Source organism: Plectropomus leopardus, chromosome 2, assembly GCF_008729295.1.
Source record: "Plectropomus leopardus isolate mb chromosome 2, YSFRI_Pleo_2.0, whole genome shotgun sequence".
NCBI classification, from domain to species: Eukaryota; Metazoa; Chordata; class Actinopteri; order Perciformes; family Serranidae; genus Plectropomus; species Plectropomus leopardus.
The window spans coordinates 23,370,275-23,390,929 of record NC_056464.1 but is presented as its reverse complement, the minus strand read 5'-3'; the positions used below and the strand labels follow the sequence as shown (position 1 = coordinate 23,390,929).

Here is a 20,655-nt window from a genome sequence, read left to right as displayed (position 1 = left end):
TTTGTATTTTTCTTTTTTGTTCTTGCATTCTTTCATTGTTTTTTGTTTTCTTTTTGTTTCTTCTGTTCGTTGTGTTCTTTCTTTCTTTTTAGTTCTGTCTTCCTTTCATCTTTCTGACTTTTCTTTTAAGTTTATGATTCTTTCTTTTTCATTTTCCCTTTATTATTTAACTTCTTTCATTCGTTTGTCATTCATTCTTTGTCATTTGTTCCTATTTCCTTTCTTTCTTGCACTCTTTCTCTCTGTCTCTAACCCACTCCATTCTCTGCATTTCTCTCTCTCTGTATCTCTTTTGTTGCTCTGTGTTTCTCTCCCCCTCTTCTATCATTCTCTCTCTTCTCTTTTTTCTCTCTCCTATCTGTTCTCTCCTCTCCTCCTCTCTCCCTGTCTGTCTCTCCCTCTCTCTGGCCTCACTCCAGTCGCACAAGATTTGGAGCCGATTGTCTATTTATAGCGCCTGTGGTTCTGTCGCCATGACAACCAAGCTGGAGGCCAGGGCGCCAGGGAGCTATTTTTGGAGCAGCTCTGTAATGTCAGACACAGCCTTCTCTCTCTTTTCTTTTCTCTCTCTCTCTCTCTGGATGTGTGTGTGTGCGTGTGTGTTTGATTAAGGATCGGCTGGTGAAGCCTTGGTTTGGTCGGCTTGCAATGTGAAGCGTTAACGTACAAAGAAGTTGTAAAGCCGCTTGAATCGTTCTGCTCGGCGGGCCGTGCACGAGCTTTACCCCCCCCTCCTTTTAGGAAGCTCCAAGACTGTTTTCTGACTATTCTGACTTGGTGTTTCAGGGGCTTGTGAAGCGTCAGTTTCTGTTTTGCAGAGTTTCTTGGAGTGACAAATTCAAGTGTGTTTGCAGTGCTGAAGACTGGAATTTACTTTGAATTTTGAAGTTGCGCAATTTAGCTTTAAGGCTTCATGGTAAAGTTAGGCCTAAATGAACTAACTGTTCAAAGATTCTGTAAAAGTTGCGCCTTTTTAGGAATTTTAAAGGAAGTTTTTTTTGTACATGTGCGTAAGAGTTAACAAGGCTTCGGGTGATATGTTATATTTGTATTGTGTGCCTGCATTTTATCTTTTTATAATTTGTTCATTTGTTATGTTCCACATTAGCTGTGCCCTGAAGCACAGTTTATGGTCCTGAGGTCCACATTAAAAAACATATATTAAACATTTCAGTCCCCACAAAGTAAAACATTTCAAAAACATACATTTAACATTTCAGTCCCCACAAAGTAAAACATTTACAAACATATGTTAAACATTATAGTCAACACAAATCTTCACTCAACCCAGCATTAAACATGAAAATCAACACAAACATAAGACATAGCCTATATTTCGTTAGTATATTTGTAACATGATAGTAAGCTATTTTTGATGCAACTAACATTTATAGTAAACTATTTTTAATTTAAGGACTCATTACAGATATATCTGAGGAGCTTCTATATTTCTTCTTTTAAAACCTTCCTACCTGTTGCTGAGTTTATTTATGTAACGTGACCTTTTGCACTTTTTATGCTTTTTAGCCAGTTTCACTTAAGTTTTCATCTAAGCAGATAGATTAGATTTGCTTTCTTTGCTAATGAACAAGCATTTGTTTGAGATGATATTCGTTTTTTGAAAGGAACATGAAATTAAATTGCTTGTTGAACTTTTGGAAATGTGGGAGAAATAAATGGATTTTGGCAGATGTGGAAAGAAAGAGGCACTTTTTAGGGGCGAAATTGTGCCGGCCGGCTTGTGTGTGTGTGTGTGTGTGTGTGTGTGTGTGTGTGTGTGTGTGTGTGTGTGTGTGTGTGTGTGTGTGTGTGTGTGTGTGTGTGTGTGTGTGTGTGTGTGTGTGTGTGTGTGTTACAGCCGATCAGGAGAGTTGCTCACATGCAGGGCAAAGGTCTCCAGATGTGGTGTGTTTTTCACCCTGTCAGGACACATATTTAAATTAAATGTTGTTCGGTTTGTTTGAGGTCTTGTTTAATGATAAATGCAGTCTGCTTTCAAATAGAGTAGAGACATTGCCAAAAACTTTCAATATGTTGACGTGAAGTGAATATGATTTAAGTTAATAAGTTGAAACACTCCCCTTAAACCTGCTTATGTTATCTTATTTTTAAATGCGATGATTTTTTTTATCCAAACAAATGAAGCTAATAATTCAGCATACTCTCCAGTCCAGCTGTGGAGGCCAGACGAGTCAACGCGGCTGTGTGGCTCAGAGGAGCCTAATCCCGTGTAGAGCTGTAGATGTATACCAGCTCGTAATCTGCGTAATCCTTTGTCCTAATACTGCTACTTTAACAAGATGAATGCATTATAGTATGGAGGGTTATCAGATTTGTTTGGCCAGTGTGCTGCTGATGATTATGTATGTCCTTAAGCATGGGAAGATCTCAGTTTGATCATTGATTGTTGGTAAATTCTTGTCACATAAAACAAATCAAAACTCATATTGAGTTGAAATTTTTATGTTGAGTGTCGGCAGAAGATGTACAGTAAACATGTTGCTGTTTGTAGAAATTTTTAAAGTATTTTAAGAGCAGTCTATTCTCAAAAGAAGCTTTATACTTTATGTGAATTAAAAAAAAATGCAAAAGTTCATTTGGTTGCCTCTTTTGTTTCGAAAATTATAATATCAGAATATTAGGTGATATGTAGCTTTAACATATTTTTTCTTCAAGTCTAAACTTGAGGAAACTTTCCTTAAATTAAATTTAAAATATGGCTTTGTCCTATATTAAATCGTGTTCAATTGTTGTACCTGCAAGTCAACAAAAATGATACCAAAGTGAAAGGTAAACTAAAAAGTTAAAAATGTACTTTATCTTTTTTTGTAAATACTGAGTTATTTTCAAACACTAGACAGGAGTCGTGTGTGTATTTCCAGTGTTTAAGTCTGCCTGTCTGCTACCCCAGAATAACCCTGACAGGTTATTCATAACACCGCAGACCTCTCTGTTACTGGGGCAGCCGCTATTATTTAGTTCAACTTACGAGGCACAGTTATTATCGGCACTTCTCCTATTAATAGGGAGAACTGCTAAAAATTGAGCAGTGTGTGTTTGTCCTGGGTGTGTCGCCGCCTCAGACCAGAGCTGTAGATAAACAAGAGTTTGGCTCTGGCAGATGTCGGCGGCAGCCATGTTAACTCTGTCATCATTAGAGCTTTTAGATTCTGTCACATCCAGGTTATTTATGTGTTTGGGGATGTTACGGAGGGTGAAGTTAGACGCTGAGCTGTGGATACGGGGCAGAAACAGGCTCTGGGTGTGCTGGCACAGCAGAGGCGCTGTGGTGTGGGAACAGCTGAGCCACTCGGGCCCCTGCAGAGAGCCAATGGTACCAAACCGGTTGGCTGCTTAATTGCCTCCGTGTGTGTTTTATATGAATATCTGTGTCAGTGTGCATTTGTGCAGAGATGTGCACATGAGCGTCTCTTAGTTCCCCTCTTCTGTTTCTCTTTCAGCCTCACACTGACGCTCCCTTCTTCCTGACTCCCCTCGTCTGTCTGTCCTGTACTGTAGCTCCCGCAGACCCAGCCCCCTGTTCCTCTCAGTGTGTTACCTGCAGCCCTCCTGTCACATTTCACCCCTGCCTGCCACATTCCTAGTTATCTCAGAGGGGTTTACATACCTTCGCCCTGAGAGGCTGCTACGAGCGAGCGCCTTGCCTTTCTAGTCGTAAGAACGGCAGGCAGACGATCAGTCAAAACAGACAGCCGTGCAGGAATCAAACAGGGTGGAAGTTAGTGCGGTTGTCTGTGTTAACAGCCAACTGAAACAGTGGTTGTCAACCTTTTAGTTTGCGAGAAAGGTTTTTTTGTTTAGCGTTGCTCTGACGCATCTTGTTATGTTGCCAGTTTCATTTAGGGCTGCGACTAATGCTTATATGTATATCTTTATTTTGAACATGCCAAATGAAATGGGAGATTGAAAATAAAACACAAGTAAGAAAAACAACACCAGAATACCCATCAGACTTATTCAGTAAACAACATAAGTATTTCATGTCTGAAAAGGAGTAGGAGGAAGTGAATACTTATTAAATCCTACCTCCTTTTTTGATTATTTTCATTGACAATTAATCTATTGATTATTTTCCTTGTTAACTGATTAGTTGTTTGGTCTACAAAATGTCAGAAAATTATTAAAAATGTTGCTCAATATTTCTCAAATTCCAAGATGACGTCCTCAATAGTACTTTTTTTGTCCACAACACATAGATATTTAATTTGCTTTCATAGAGGAGTAAAGGACCAGAAAATGTGAACATTTAAGAAGCCGGTATCAGAGAATTTTGACTTTTTTCTTTTTTTCAATCAGTGCCTCTGCTTGATATTCCTAAAGCTTAATATTGTATTTCATATAAATGTATAAATACATTGTTTCTTTTACCTTCATAAGTAGAGGCAGTCTTTATTCACATTACGCACCTTTGCTTTAAAACCTTTCCTTAAAAATAAAGCAATTTATTACTTACAAAAACTTTTTTTTATACAGTTTGCACATATTGTGACATGTTAAACCAAAGAGTGATTTGTCTTTTACTTGTTTTATTCATATAAAGGTCTGAAGATGATAAGTAGCTCACAAGGAAACACTGCAAAGAAAGAACCTTTTTTACTGTGTCGCAACCCTGAGGGATTTTAGGGATGCTGTGTTTCATCAGGTGTTGGTTGCTATTACAGATAGTACGGCTCAATCAATGGTTCTTAAAGGGATAGTTCAACCCAAAATCAAAAATACATATTTTTCTTTTTACCTGTAGTGCTGTTTATCAGTCAGGATGTGAGCTGTTGAGTGTTGGAGACATCGACCAGAGAGATGTCTGACTTCTCTCCAGTATAATGGAACTAGATGGCACTCGGCTTGTGGTGCTCAAAGCACCAAAAAATACATTTGAAAAATTCAACAACAAAGTCTCTCTCCAGAAATCATGACCCCGTTACTAAAGATAATACACAGACCTTGTTTTAAGCAGTTTCATGTAGGAACTATTTTCTTTCAAATGTATTACAGCTGCCAACCATATCACCACGTGGCAAAACAATCTGACTCAGCTGTCCTTTAAACTGAGCAGTCAGAAAAATAAATTGTAAAACAGGTAAAGCAAAGAACTAAATCTCTGTTAAGAAATGTTTTTACCACCTAATCCACCATGGTCACCCAGTTTGTCTACATAAGTTTATGCTGACTTTAAATCATGATACATATCAATAACACTTGTTTTACTTTGTTGTTGTTAATTTTTTAAAATGTTCTGAGTCTAAATGTTATATTTTGGAAATGTGCAGTCAAAGAAAAAAAGTTTTTTATAATTTATGCATTAGGTGTTGAAAGTTGGGAACCTGTAACAGCTGAAATAAGGGTCTTTGCAGGAGCTTTCTCTGTTAATGTTTAACAGGAGATATTAGTAATCAATTCTAGTGGTTCAAATGAATGTTATAAACCCTGTAAACCTGATTGAAAACATGCCTTTTAAATGCTTTTGGAGATGATTCCTTTGCTGCTGACGTGTTGCGATCAGAGGAATTGTATGTAGTAAAAACCTGCAGTCTGATGGATGCAGGCTTGGATGTGTCCTCTGTACAAATCAAAGTGCTGTCAGGACAGCAGGGAGATTTAAAAGTCCGGCTTTGTTGTGTTTGCATGTTTGTTTGTGTGTTTGTGTGTGCGTGTGTGTGTGTGTGTGTGTGTGTGTGTGTGCGCGCGTGTGTCTGTGCGTGCGTGCGTGTGAGAGTCGCATATCATCATCCGGTAACTCAGTCTGCTTGTTTCAGTCCTCAGACATTGTCAGTGGTGGACAGTAAAGAAGTACAGTTACCTAAATACTATACATAAGTACAGTTTTGGGGTATCTTTACTTGAGTATTATTTTTTTAGAAACATATTACTTTGACTCCACTGGATTTGAAATACAAATATTGTACATTTGACTCCACTAAATTTCTATGAAGGCTCTAGTTACTCCGTACATTTGCTTTGAAGTCAGCAGATGTTTTTTTTTTTTCTTTTCTAAAATACAAAACTCCACAAATCTGCAACACATTGTTTGCAGTGGCAACAGAAGTTCACTTTTGGACTTAATAACCGTTTGAAAGTTCCCCCAAAATTTAATATTGTCTGATAGTTATTTTTGGTAGTTAATTAGTGCAATGTTTAGTAAGATTAAGTTGCTGTTGAAAAGTTAGAAGGTGTGTAACTGGGATGTTTATTTATTTATTTATTTATTTTATTTTATTTGTTATTTTATTTTTTCAGCTTAATCTACAGCAAATTCCACAGTTTGCAAGACAAGGCATTGGCTGGAGGATCAGGAGAATTTATTTGTTTTTTGAGCAAGTAGTTAGACAAGACAAGAATTGCAGTTAAATTGAAAAAAAAAAAGAAAATGACAATGGTGGTCCTCTTGTCAAATTGTGTTTCCGATGGCATTTCTACAGGCTTTGCTGCATATTCAACAAGCTTTTCCTTCTACAGATTTTATAAGCATGTCAGTGCTTTCAGATCATTATTTTATAGTCATTAGGATCTGTAGATGTGTTGTGACAACATACAACAATGTGATGATTTTTTTTAAGTACTATGAATACATTGGTATTTTTAAACGCAAGTACTCCAGTACTTTAAGTACTAATTTGACTCAGCAACCTGCACTCGTAATGTGGTAATATTTGACCAGGACTATCTATTCTTAGACTCAAATAATAGAGTTGTGTACTTTGTCAACCAAAATATATTGTGCACAAGGATGGATTTTTAGTGAGTTGGTTGAACATAAACTCTTAAACTTTTCCAGCATGCTGAGATACATGAGAGACAGATTTCTTGATAGATTTCATCGTGTTTTGAATCCTTACTTGTTGCAGCAGACTCCTCCAGCAGGTGACCCAGATACAGTCATCATGAAAGCATCAGGGCAGCTCACACACACCTTGAAATGCAGCAGCTATGTAGGCCACTTCATCGGAACAATTAACATTCATTTTGGTAGGCACTCTGCTAATCTGATCTAAGCGTAGGCCTGCATTCCCTCCCACGCACATACACACCGATGTGCAGACACACAGACACACACACCTCTCCTCCTCCTGTGCAAGTATTACTACAGCAGCTCCATTGACGAGGCTGCTCTGGCCTGACAGAGCAAACGGCTGCTGGTGACTCAGACTGGCTGCTTCTGATCTCACTGTGAATTAAAACACACGCCCCCTGGTGGACGCTCAGAGACCACTGTCCTCCATCTTTCTCTTGCTCGCAGTTATGTACTGGGATGTACCTCTGTGTGTGTGTGTGTGTGTGTGTGCATGCGTGTTTGTGTGTCCTGGAGTCTATACTGTTCCCACCATATACATTAGCACAGTATAATAGGTTACTGTAGTCAGTATGGTACCGTAGGATTTTAAAAATGTTCAGTGTGGCAGGGTTCCCACGGTCATCAAAAACCTGAAAAAGTCACAGTCATGTTTTCCAGGCCTGGAAAATTTATGGAATAAATAATAATCATTGAAAGTTTTGGAAAAGTCATTGCATTGTAAACAATTTGAAACTTGAGCAAAAGGGGTTGATTTCTTTCAAAAAGTGGGAAGAAGGCAAAAAGCAACATTTAAGAAATTACCCAAAAATTTGCAACAGATTAGTAAAAGGTCACAAAAAAATTACTTAAAATAAGCTTAAAGTAAAGAACAAACAAGGAAATGCTTTTTTCCTTTGTTTTAAAAAGAAATCAAACCAATTTGCTCAGGCTCAGTATAGCTGTGACAGTCATTTTAACTCTGCACAGGAAAATTAATGTTGATCCAGGTTTCAAAGTGTTAAAAATCATTGGAAGTTTTGGTAAAGTCAGGGAATTTTGTTGTGTGTAATGAAATGGTTACAATAATCTGGCATGAATAACTGTCCACGTAATGTAACATCATGGAAAATTTATTTTCTGACGTTCTGTTTACCAAATTATACATTTATTCATTTTCTCCCCTGAGTCTTGTCTCCTCATTCGTGCCAGCTATTACGTGCCTAAAATCTAACCGGCTGTGTTTTTCTGTTCTTTTCCCAGCTTCTTAGACCGGATCGATGTGGTCAGGCTGAATGACTACACACCCACTGATCAGGTGAGATGTTCAACACACAAACATTTGCAGTACATTGAAGCAGTCTGCCTGCATCTGTGCTCTACAGTGCTCAAACAGTCAATTCATTGTTAAGATTACTGACAGTAAATGAATCATCACCAAATTTTAGATTTGATTAATCATTTAGTTAATTTCTCAGGAAGAAAAGCCAAACATGGGCCTTCTTTACATAAGACATCTTAGCCTGGCAGAAGGAAGAGCACAGGTGTAGACAATAAATTTAATGATGGGTGAACTCGGCTTATGACTTGATTTTAAGGTTTTGTGTTGTCCCACTAGGTGTGTTTCCATTCACCTCTTTTAATGCACATTTTTAGTTAAATTAAAACATTGTTCAGTTTTTACACTTGAGGGAGATGGAAAAGTTGGTGGTGACTAAATGCAATTGATGCAGATTGATTGCAAAAATGATGACGTGCTGTCATTGCATTTGTCTCTACAAGCTCTCTTTGTTCTTTCTGGCTGACTTTTAACAGTTTATGTCTGCAAAACGCTGTCACCAGAACTCCTCCAAGAGAACATTGCTGCAATACTATTTGTTTAAAACTGTATTTCTATTGTCCAGGGTGCTCTCTGTTACTATACATCTATTGTGCCACACCTATTGCTTGTCTCGATGGACCAACTCACAACATTCGTAAAACAGTTGCGGATGAAAAAGCACATAAATTCACATTTTCTTTTACTGAATTCTGAAAAATGAGTTAAAATTACGCTACATTTGAATGAAAACCCAACTATTGTAACACTGTCATAGCTCACTGGGTCATCTATAATGTTTAATGTTTTTAAATACCTTGTTATCCTGCTCTTATGTCCGTCTTTGTGACATCTGTCCTCGACACCTCCTTTGTCAGTATCTCTTTCTTTATTTCTCATAAACTATCTAACACTGTCCTGTTCTGTTTCTGTTTTCCATTTTTCAGGACCTGTTGAGATGCAGAGTACTGACATCTGGGATCTTCGAGACACGATTTCAAATAGACAAAGTCAATTTCCAGTGAGTCAACACAAAGTTTATTTATCACTGTTTTGGGTGATCAGGTAAAAAGTAAATACGTGTTTTTTCCCTCTTATTCACTCTGCTAACACCCAGATACGTAAGGAATTTGAATTCCTAGGATGATAAATTAATCATCTTTCATATCATTTTTATTGCTATTGAATAATGAAATGTTTTTTTACTTGATCAAGGTTTTGTTTCTCTTCTACTGTATACATTGTTGTCACATTAACCACTTCCATATTCAGTCTCTCAGTATTTCAAGTCTTTACTCTGCTTTTACAGTGCAAATTAAACTTTTTACCCCCTGCGTCTCACAGTATGTTCGATGTTGGAGGTCAGAGGGATGAACGTCGAAAATGGATCCAGTGTTTCAACGGTAAGATGCTTTTAGCTCAGACTGCTTTACTGTAGTGATTAAACTATTTATAAATTACTAAAAAAATAATCTGTGCTAAGGAGTCATTGACTCAATGATTTGTTATTATTTATTTGAATCCAGGTATTTGGTTTTATTTTACCAGGTCCATGTATCTGTGTCTATTTAAATCTAGAGGTAATCGGCAGTGTTTGGTAGTTTAACCCAGCTTTGGTGTGTTAATCTTATCCTATAACGTGTGACACAGATGTGACGGCCATCATCTTTGTGGTGGCGAGTAGCAGCTACAACATGGTGATCAGAGAAGACAATCAGACCAACAGACTACAGGAAGCCCTCAACCTTTTCAAGAACATCTGGAACAACAGGTGAGCGTCAACATCCTGAAGTTCTGATTTATTTTTCTCTGGATTTGTCAGTCCCCTTTATTTATAAAGCACCTTTAAAAATGGGGTTTATGAAGCGTTTTCAACAGAAATGGGATACTTAGAAGGCAATACAAGCCCAAGAGAATAAAAGAGAGATGAAACTAGGGTAAAATTTGGATAAGATTAAAACAAAAGGACAATTAATCCTGAATCTCATCCTCTCTCTTAGTTATACATTTTTGCTGCCGTCTTGGTGTAATTTTTTGTTTTCTTCAGGTTTTTGCGTGAGCTGAATGATATAAAACAGGGTTTGCAGGGATCCTCAAAAAGTCATTAAGCGTTGACTGTATTAATCTAAAAAACAAGGCCTTTACTGGGGTTAAAATTACTCGAATTAATCTTTTAAAAGTCTTAAAAATGCTCACACATGGGAAGTAAGACTCTATGAATTGTTTTTTCTGATGCTGCATTGTAAAATCTCTAAATAATTGGTAACATCTTTCTTGTTTTATAATATAATGTATTCATTGTCTTCCATGTGTTTCATTTAAAAAAAAGTTTGGGTTTTTTTTTTGGTAAAAATGTGTGGGAACCCTATGATCTGGCGTTTTCACATACAATTTTTTCAGGTAATGTCTCAACAATTTCAGGTTATTCAGGTATTCTTTTTTGTAACACAGTAAAATATTAAATTCATTGTTGTCTTAAGAATGAAGCCACTTGCTTTTTTGTACATCTGAGATCTTTTAATGGCTGTTCATTTTCTCTGTTTAGATAGACTTTAAAAGTCGTTTTGCAGAATAAGACATATCTGTTCAGTTTAAAAGTGCCTTAGTGTTTTTTAAAATTGGTGATGCTGTTGTTGCACCATCAAAACACTTTCCATTCTGGCTTGCCACAGCAAAGAACAGAGAAGCTCAGATTGCTTTACAAACAGTGGGAGCGTGACGGCGTTCTCTGCTAAGGACGCCATGACTCCACTATAACTTCACATAGCAAATAGTGGTTTGCTGCATTAATGCTCTGAATGTCATATACAAAATCTTTAAAATAAACCACAGTCAATGAAACTGGAGCTAAAACTCACATAGTTGGCTCCAATGGCGTCACTTAGGTGAGACAAAGAAAATAATTGTCATAACCAAACAAATAAATGTGTGATACAATAGACAGGCAAGCCTGTTACACAACAGTGTGGGCTTTATAACATACGTCGATACTCTTTGGTAACAGGGGATAGCCACTGATAGCTACTGGTTTGTGCAATGGTTGACGCACTTCCTTTGTGCAGTAAATCGAACCTTCATTTTCCCAGGAGACTTTGTGACAGACAGGATTTCACAGTGAAAGCGTGACTTGCAGGGAACCACTCCAAACGCTGATGATGTCACTATCCTATAGCCACTGTACTGTGCAGTCAACATTTACATCATAATGGAGTTGAGCAAAGTTTGAATCTTCACACCGCTGTATCACGTCAGCACCGTTTACCAAAGGTTTCCCATTTAAAGACAAAATATATGAGGGACACTTTTAACACGTACTGTATACAAACAGGGTTGAAAATCGAAAGGATGTTTGTGCTCGGGGTGCATGTATGTACAGTGGGAGGAGAGTCTGTCCTCGACTTTTTCTCTCTGTGGGAGCATATAGACTGTTTATGGCCAGAGCACAGAGATCTTTTCAGCCAAGAAGAGTGAATAATTCCCTTGTTCCTCAGCCAAAGCCTATTAAAGCATAATGGCACTGAAAAGTGGGGACTCTCCACTGACAGACGTGTTTTTTTTTTTTTAATGTATTTTATTTTATTTAACCCTTATTTAACTAGGTAAGTCCTGTTGAGATCAACAATCTCATTTTCAAGGGAGACCTGGCCAACACAGCAGCATAAGAAAAGTTACAGACAAACAATGATAACCACAATAAAAACATAGAGTATGTATACAGTAGTAGTAGTAGTGTATACAGAAACATAATAATAATAATGATAATAATAATCTCTATTTATATAGCACTTTTCAAGCTTAAGCACAAAGTGCCACCCAGATAAAAAAGTTTACAGAACAAAATAAGAAACCCATGTAGCCCCTCCCCTGCCCCTTATGACATAACCCAAAAAAAAAAAAAAATTAAGAAGAGCACAAATAATAAAATAGCGTTGCATTCAGGAACATATGACATGGAGAAATATTAAAACACCAACACACAATGACATGTACCATTTGATTCAGTCACCCTTGTACTAACATGTGTCTAACATATGCAAGCAATGTGCAGATGCATTCATGTACAACAGATCACTTTAATCCAAAACGGGTAAATTCGTAGCAGCGAGCAGCGAGTGTTTTTCCTGTAACGTACTTTTGGTCCTACACGAAAGAAATCTTCCACTGAACTGGTTCTTCATTTCCCTCCACAGGTGGCTACGGACCATTTCGGTAATCCTATTCCTGAACAAACAGGACCTGCTTGCTGAGAAGGTTTTGGCAGGGAAATCTAAGATTGAGGAGTATTTCCCTGAGTTTGCACGCTACACTACACCTGATGATGGTAAGAGGCCAACACGGACATCTGTGGGTGTACGAGACACAACACACATATCTGTTTCTCCGTGGTTGTAACCGGTGGTGGAATGTAACTAAGTACATTTACTCAGGTACTGTACTTAATTATGAATTTGAGGTACTTGTACTTTACTTGAGTATTTTCTTTTTGCACTACTTTTAACTTTTACTCCACTACATTTCAGAGGGAAATATTGTACCTCTAACTTCATTACATTTATCTGGTCGCTGTAGTTACTTCACAAATTACAATGTTTCCATAAAAAAACATAAGAAAAGTTTATTTTTTTCTTTTTTATGTTTGAAGTTTTTTTTTTTATCATTTTGAGTTTTTTTCTTATTTTTTAAAATGATATAGCGTTTTGGGGTTTTTATTTCCTTTTTTTTTAAAAATAATTTCAATTTTTTTGGGGGGGTTGTGTTTTCTTTTTTGTTTTGTTTTTCAACAATATTTAGTTTTTTGTTAGTTTTTATAGGTTTTTCTGCATTGTATGCTTTAATTATTGAAGTACATTTCCTTGATTATACTGTACTTTTACTGAAGTAAAGGATCTGAATACTTCTTCCATCACTGGTTCAAACGGGTCAGTGTGGACGATGAGCCATGTTGAGTCAAAACTCAACAATCTAGTTGAGAATTAAATAACACTGAGCCACTCAACACATCAAAAGCTGAGTGCAAAAATGGCAAAAGTGACCAGGTTTCTTCTTCTCCAACAGCAATACCAGAGCCAGGTGAGGATCCCCGCGTCACGAGGGCAAAGTACTTCATTCGGGATGAGTTTCTGGTACGTACAATGCTCCTTTTTAATTTGAATACTTTAATTCTATCTTTTTTTGTCAATATAATTTTTCCCATTTGGTTTACAGAACTGTGCAGGGAACATGAAGGTCTAATCTGACAGTTTGCTGTTTTATTTGTTTCATCCTCATAAGGCTCTTTAATGGCTGATTTACATGGATGTGATTTCACTTCACTTTATTGCACTTCTGCTTCTACTCTCAAAAAAGGACTTACTCTTGAATTTTGTTATCATATCAGTTAAGATGATTTGGAAGATGTTTCACCAACAAAAGACCTAAAACAGAGTTGAGGAAGTAAATAAAGATGTTTACTTTCAGCAGCATTTCCAAACATACATGAAATATGCTGTTTACCGCAAATCTAGTGAAATCTTTTGATCAATATTTTTTCCATTATACATGTTCTTCCATCCACCACAGAGCAATCTTATAATATGTTGTTTTGAAGTAAATAAATGCACATTTTGCCTCTTTTATCCCTGATTGATAATACTGTGTAACTCAGTGGTGATTCATGATGATGTATTTTGACAGAAACAGCAACAGCAGTTAACAGGAAGTAAAAGACATCACACTTTCATCCAAACTGTGCGACTGGCAAATGTTCCTCTTGGACGTGCTGTGCAAAAACCCCACTAGTCAAAGTGCAGCACCAAAGATGTCACTAAAATCGAAAACAAATCTCACAGATGGCCACTAATGTTCCTCTCAGTGTCTGTGTACACAGGATATTTGACTACAAGATATTCTCAGTAGATTTCACTGCAGAGTCCAAACAGGGCGTCCATGGATAAACAGTTGAAAGGGTTTCAAAAAAGTAATGTCTAAATAGTCAAATTACCTTCCAAGTTGAATGCAAATTTACCAAACAGACTTATCAGTTGAATTGTAATAAAACAAAATATTGGTGCAATATTGCAGTCATATAATTACTAGTAAACAACATCCAGTTGAACACATAAAGAACATGACGGGTGGTGTTGATGAAGGGTACTTGAGTCCATCACGTGACATCCTAAAAACTAGGTAGTACACACAGATGGGCGTGGTTTGGCAGTATGCTTCGACAAGCTCCATGAATGTTACCTCTTTCCCACCAACAAGGAGCAGTTTCTGACCCCTTTTTTTTTTAATCTTTTAAAGCATTTCAATAAAAAATAAATAAAAATTGCATTTTAGCCCAGAAAGTTGATTTTCAACTGGAACCAAAATATAGCAGTTTTTTCTTAGTTGGTCCATGCTTGTTTTTTGGCAAAAAAACAAATATGTATAATAACAGAACAAAGGCTCGCAGGTGATCAGTGCAACCCAGAACTTACTGTTTATATCTGCTGTCAGACAAAAACTCTCCAGCACTAACATGTCTGTACATTTGTGTTTTTCAGAGGATCAGCACAGCCAGCGGGGACGGACGACATTACTGTTACCCCCACTTCACCTGCGCAGTTGACACAGAAAACATCCGCCGTGTCTTCAATGACTGTCGTGACATCATTCAGAGGATGCACCTACGGCAGTATGAGCTCTTGTGATGGGCAGCGGCGTCCGGCCTATTTATCTACCTACCTGTCCTCCCCCCAAAACCCAACGACCAGTTAGCCAATCATGCCCTCCACTTCCACCAACTTCACCAAACAACCGGACCCTCCATCCTGAAACAACTCCTACAATATGAAAAAAAACAGAACAGTGGAAAAACGTTTTTCTTTTTTTTTTTTTTTTTTTTTTTAAGAGAGGATACAGCAACATTTTCACCACCTATTAGCCAGGACTGACCGCTGTCCTCTGCTACACTTTGACCCAGGAGCGAGGGTCAGGACTGGAACCCCTCAGCGCAGGCTCTCCCTCCTTTTAGCTGTCTTTCTCTCTCTCAGATATATCAACACACACACACACACACACACTTGCAGGTACACACACACTACAGCATAAGACATTTAGAGAGCCCTGAGATGGGTTTTAATGTCTCATATCACACACACATACAAATGCACACACACACACACAGACGGATCCTTTTAAAGTCCTGCTTTTGAGAGTCGGCAGAGGCTGAATTAAATAATGCATTCTAAGAGAGAGGAGTTTATTCACCACGTGCTGAAGACGGAGGAGGAGAAAAGAACGATGGACACGGAAGGTGGCAAACTGATACAGAGGAGGGCTTTGAGCCTTTTTTTGTAGCCCTGAACAGACGGACTAATTGACTAACTGCCTGTGGACGTGAGCGTGACTCGAACAGACCACATGGCTCACATGACTCCGCTCTTCAAGAATCGAGGAGGGACGGCAGAAAAAAAAAAAAAAATCAAGAAAAAAAAAGAAATATCATACAATGCATAAAATCATGCATACCAGTGAACTTCATGCAGTGCAAAAAATCCAAGCTATATATATAGATATTTATATATGTGTGTATATAAATATGTATATATATAAATATAAATATTATATATTCCTGTAATAACACAAATCAACTTTTAAGTTTTTGTTAGTTTTTACCCCGTGTTGTGTGTTGGTGTACACTGTGTGTGTGATCTGCCTTCGTGCACCATTTAACCCCCCCCTGCCCGCATACACACACACACACACACACACGAAAAAAAAAAATATATATATATATATATATACATATAAACACACACACACACACACACACACACACATACATCCTTGCCCCTTTTGCCCCTGCTGCTATTTGACTCAACATACAGAAAATAAAGGAGAAGTTTTATTTAATGAGGAAAAAAGCAAAAGGAAAGCATGAAGACTTATCAAGACTGGATGCAACATTTTTATCGGGAACACACACACACACACACACACCCCCCCCCCCCCCCCGCCCCCCCACCCCACGGCGTCCTCTTTTTTCTCACAGCACCACCTTTCGTCTTATTCTCTCACATCTCCCACTTCCCGTCCCTCCCGGCTTTAAGTACGTCTGTCTTTATTTTACTGCTGGACTATTATTCTTGTACAGACTGTAAAATGTATTATTTTGTACAACTTTATTGAAGAAAAAAAAATTAACTTGTAGAAGATCCCTGTGCCTTGATCACGACTGTACGTGTAAAAATGAGCTAATATGTAAGTTATGTTTCACTGCGCTGTACAGCTGGACGGGTCTGTCCCACCTCGTCCGTGCTGGCTCACCCCTCCGCTGGAGGCTGGGGGGAGGGGCATCGGATCGGGGCGGAGGCCTTTTGTCTGTTGCTTAGTTTCTTTTTTTCTTTTTTTTTTCTCCCCCACATTTGTTTGTTCGTTGATTCATTTGTTTTGCTTTAACTCTCCTCTGGTTTATATAATAGGATTTGAAAAGAAAAATTAAGAAAAAAAAGATAATCAGACACACCACCTTAATGCTGTGTAGTGAAAGAACCCTAACACAATCTAATATATATAAAATATATTTCAGATTTTATATTTTATATATATGTACTGTACACTTATATCTATCCCCCTTGTGAGCTGTTCCCCAGGTTTCCTTTGCTTTCTGTCAGTAACATCTGCATACGTTTCAGAAGGTGACGATTCTGGGTGCAGTGGGATGGGTATTCATTTGTTTTTATTTTTTGTTTTTGTTTTTTATTTTATTTTAGCTTTAACTCTTTTGAAGGAGACGGAAATATCCAGTTGCAAAACATTGCTTGTTTCTACATAAACCAAATTCTTTTTGCTTAAACAAGAAGAAACAGTTGTATTAGTGTTTGGTTCATTCTTAGGCTGAGTACACTCGATCCTCTCCACATCTGCACACATACGCTCGGCTGCCAGTTTGTTTGGTACACCTGTCCGAAAGCTCAGTCTGATACAACAGTCCTGCAGCAAATCCTCCTTCATGAAGCTTATAATGTTCAGTGAGAGCTGTTTCTTGTATTTGGCCCACTCCATTTATATCAGTGAGGACAGACGAAATGTTTGACAGTAAAACACGACACGATTAACAATAATAAAGTTTATTTTGAAACTTATACCAGAGATGGGACTCGAGTCACATGACTTGGACTCAAGTCAGATTTGAGTCACAAATTTAATGACTTTAGACTTTTCAAAAACCAAAAGGGACTTGAAATTGGACATGGACTTAAACACCAGTGACTTCACTTGAACTTGAGCTTTTTACCTTAAAAATACCAGATACCCCAATCATTTTCTCTCATTTCCTGAATCAGCCAACTTCACGCTATTCATCTGCAGTAAGTCAGAACTTAAATCTCCAGATCCACTTTGTTTGAACCAATCTGACAGCATCCAGTCAACCTGCAGGAGAGAGCCATCGTTTTAGTTTAGTTTGTTTTATTTGCACAAAGTTAAAAACTGCATAAAATCAAGATGAATAAAAATAAGAAATGTGTCAGGAGACGTGAAGAAGCCGGAGGCTTATACAAACTGAACCCCCCGTACACTTGAAAACATCAAGCAATAACAAAAAAAAGAAAGAAAAAAAAACCCAAAACATTTTACAGGAAAATACAAGAAAGGATAAATGACAGCAAAGATCACACTGAGCAGAAAAAGTAAAAACAGGCCTGCAGTAAAACATTAAGAACTAATGTTACTGTACTGATCATCATAATTTTGTTTGCATATAAAAACTATGCAGTGGTCATAAAAAATTAATTGGATTAATCAAAACGTGCAGGTCAAAAATTACAGACTGAGACGCAACAACTTCTAACAAACTAGTTTTAAAAAATAAGTAAACACTTTAAAAAGCATTCTTGATTTTTGTAAAATGAATATATTACTACTCTGTTGGTACAATGACTTTTTATTTGGTGAAAAGCACATTATGACTTGTTTAGGACTGGAGACTGTAAGTTTAGGACTTGGGTGCAAAGACATGAAACTAACTTGTGACTTACAAAGCAATGACTTGATTCCAGTTCTGGCTTATGCTTATCAAAACCAGAAATAACAAAGAAAATACACATTAAAATTCATAAACAAACAACATGAGAGAAGTCGACTGTAAAAATGATGATCAGTTATTACAAGCAACCTTTCTTACCTGCATACACAGATAAATACGCACATATGGACAAATTACCCAAATATAACAGAATACGGTAATAAATGTGTTCAGACGTGATTTGAAGGAGGACACTGGCGTTCAGCTGCAGCTTCAACAAGAATTAAATCCAAATCTCCACTTCATTACAGAAAGATTCATTACTTCCCTGACGTTTCAGACTGCTTTAGTTTTAGCGAGGTGTTCCTCATAAACTGGCAACTGAACGTCAACTCGTCTGTGTTTCTGACACCCATCACTGCGGAGGAATATGACGGTTTTTAACATGAAACTTTTGCCAAAGTCGCATCCTGCACAACTCACTTTTCACAGCACATGAGATGTATTTTCACAATTTTCGATGATTATTCTTTTGCTTAAACTGGCAAAGGATTTTTGTCAAAGATACAAATGTTATGTCCATCGTGGTCTTGCTTCACAGATGACATCAGAATCTTATTTCTCAAGTTGCAGAGAGCTGGATTGTTTAGGACTATACACTTAACATTATTATTATTATTATTCAATATAGTCTGAAGTAAAAAAAATAGCATAGTGTAAAATCTGATAAGTGATTTTAGGACACTGATTGCCTTGAAAAAAGTATGTAAATATAACTATTAGTCTTCATTTATGTTTATATGTAATTGTTAAGTTAACTTAAAATGTAGTTATATTTAATTAATTTTTTAACAACTACAGTAAACCAAGTATACAATATTTTATATCTGTATTCTGCTGGTTGCAAACTAGTCGATCATATTTGTATTTTCTTAAACAAGTTAAACAGAACTCACAGATCTCCTAACTTCAACTTTTGCGAAATCCTCTTTGTCATGATGAAGTTAAGTTAGACTAACTTAGTTTGCTGAAGTTGCTTACACTTAAAAAGAACAAGGTTATTTATATTGTCATTTTTAAGTTGTGAAGACTTCACAAAGTTAAGTAAATACAGCTAAATGTAAAGTAAATTTAACACTTCGATTTAAAAGAAAAATCTTAAGATTTATAGTCGTATTTACCACCTTTTTTCGAGGCAATCGGTTTCTAAGATTATTTTAATTAAGATCAGATTTTACTGGTATCGTAGGTATTGATAGACTTAAGATGACACTTAAGGAGGGGAGAATAATTAAAGAATTTAGTGGGAAAAAGTAGTTTGTCAGCCTTTGCCGCTCTGCAAAGAGCCACAGTGGAGACATGAGGTTTTAAACAAGCTTTATATACAAAACACTTAATCCCAAAACACACTGACTGGCTTTACTGGTACATGTTAACAAGTATATAATTATTTCTTCTGAGCAATTTGAATCCCCGGGTTTCCCTCTCCAGTTTAATCCTTCAAGATGTACGGCGGTGATAATGTGAAAGAACAGATCACATTCAATGCTAAGTTTATTTTTATATCAACACCGCCTCACCTGTGCTCACCTTGATGTCCACCACACAGGCCGCAGCAAATCGAGTTTCATTTTAACTCGAAAGAAGAAACCCAATCTGGCTTTCTTTCTATTCTGGCATCAAGTGTTTACAGTATTTGTTGGGTTTTTCTATAATTTATCTGTGTATTTTGCACAAATACTTAAATGAGTGGCACTGAGCAAAAACAACTCTGAGACACACAAGTACATAAATATGAGGGCGTGAGTTTTTAGATACAGTTAAATGTACAATTGGTTAAGTTTTATGGCTCATTTAGCGGCTGTGTAAAACAAAAGTCTTTTCACAGACAGACCTGTGCAAACATTACTAATTGTTTATGGCACACTACTATTACAAAAGGAGTAACATTATGTAATATGTTATTCGAAAGCCGTCCAAACTATACCAGGGTTTAAAGATTTGTTGACGACCTCCTGAAAGAAGACATTTAACACCCGAGAAGAAGATTCCTCGGAAGATGTTCAAGAGGAAGCAAACAGCGTCACGTGCTCGTCTCATGTTGCTGATACTCCTCGTTTCCTTGTTGGAGCAACAGGATTATGAGGAGAAGCTGGTAATTCCTCTTTCAGTAACAAGACCCACTTCCACAGTGACAGCAGAGTGAGCGGGCCGACAGTCACGCCTCACACCGTTGTTCCACAGAGGTTTGATATCCCTGCTGTCTGTGTGAAGAACGGAGAAGTGCAGTATTGTATTGTGTCGTAATAGTATCATTTAGTGAGGCCTCTGGTGATTTCCAGCCCCGTCCAGGAGACAAATTCTGGTGAAATATGCAAGTGGCTGATAGATTTGTGTCATTTGCCAACCTGAAAAAAAAAAAAACAATGGCAATTTATCAAGAGGCGGGTAAAACTTGAACATTCACAAGCCTTTTAGCTGCTGGAAAAAAGGGGAATTTTGCACCCTGTTGTCAACTACAGTTGAGATAACCGTGTAAGAAGAGAAAACCATAATCAGAAT

General features: G+C 37.3%; 1 protein-coding gene across 1 annotated transcript in view; it reads left to right on the top strand.

Annotated features, from left to right (window-relative positions):
- LOC121957044 (guanine nucleotide-binding protein G(s) subunit alpha-like) overlaps nucleotides 1-15,837 on the top strand; it is a 44,948-nt gene extending 29,111 nt beyond the window's left edge. Inside the window, exons 6-12 of the mRNA XM_042505551.1 lie at nucleotides 8,051-8,105; nucleotides 9,053-9,126; nucleotides 9,450-9,508; nucleotides 9,756-9,876; nucleotides 12,296-12,426; nucleotides 13,161-13,228; nucleotides 14,630-15,837. Coding sequence (XP_042361485.1) covers nucleotides 8,051-8,105; nucleotides 9,053-9,126; nucleotides 9,450-9,508; nucleotides 9,756-9,876; nucleotides 12,296-12,426; nucleotides 13,161-13,228; nucleotides 14,630-14,776 — 655 coding nt within the window. The 3' untranslated portion in view covers nucleotides 14,777-15,837. The remainder of the gene's footprint in view (nucleotides 1-8,050; nucleotides 8,106-9,052; nucleotides 9,127-9,449; nucleotides 9,509-9,755; nucleotides 9,877-12,295; nucleotides 12,427-13,160; nucleotides 13,229-14,629) is intronic.
- The last annotated feature ends 4,818 nt before the right edge of the window (nucleotides 15,838-20,655 follow it).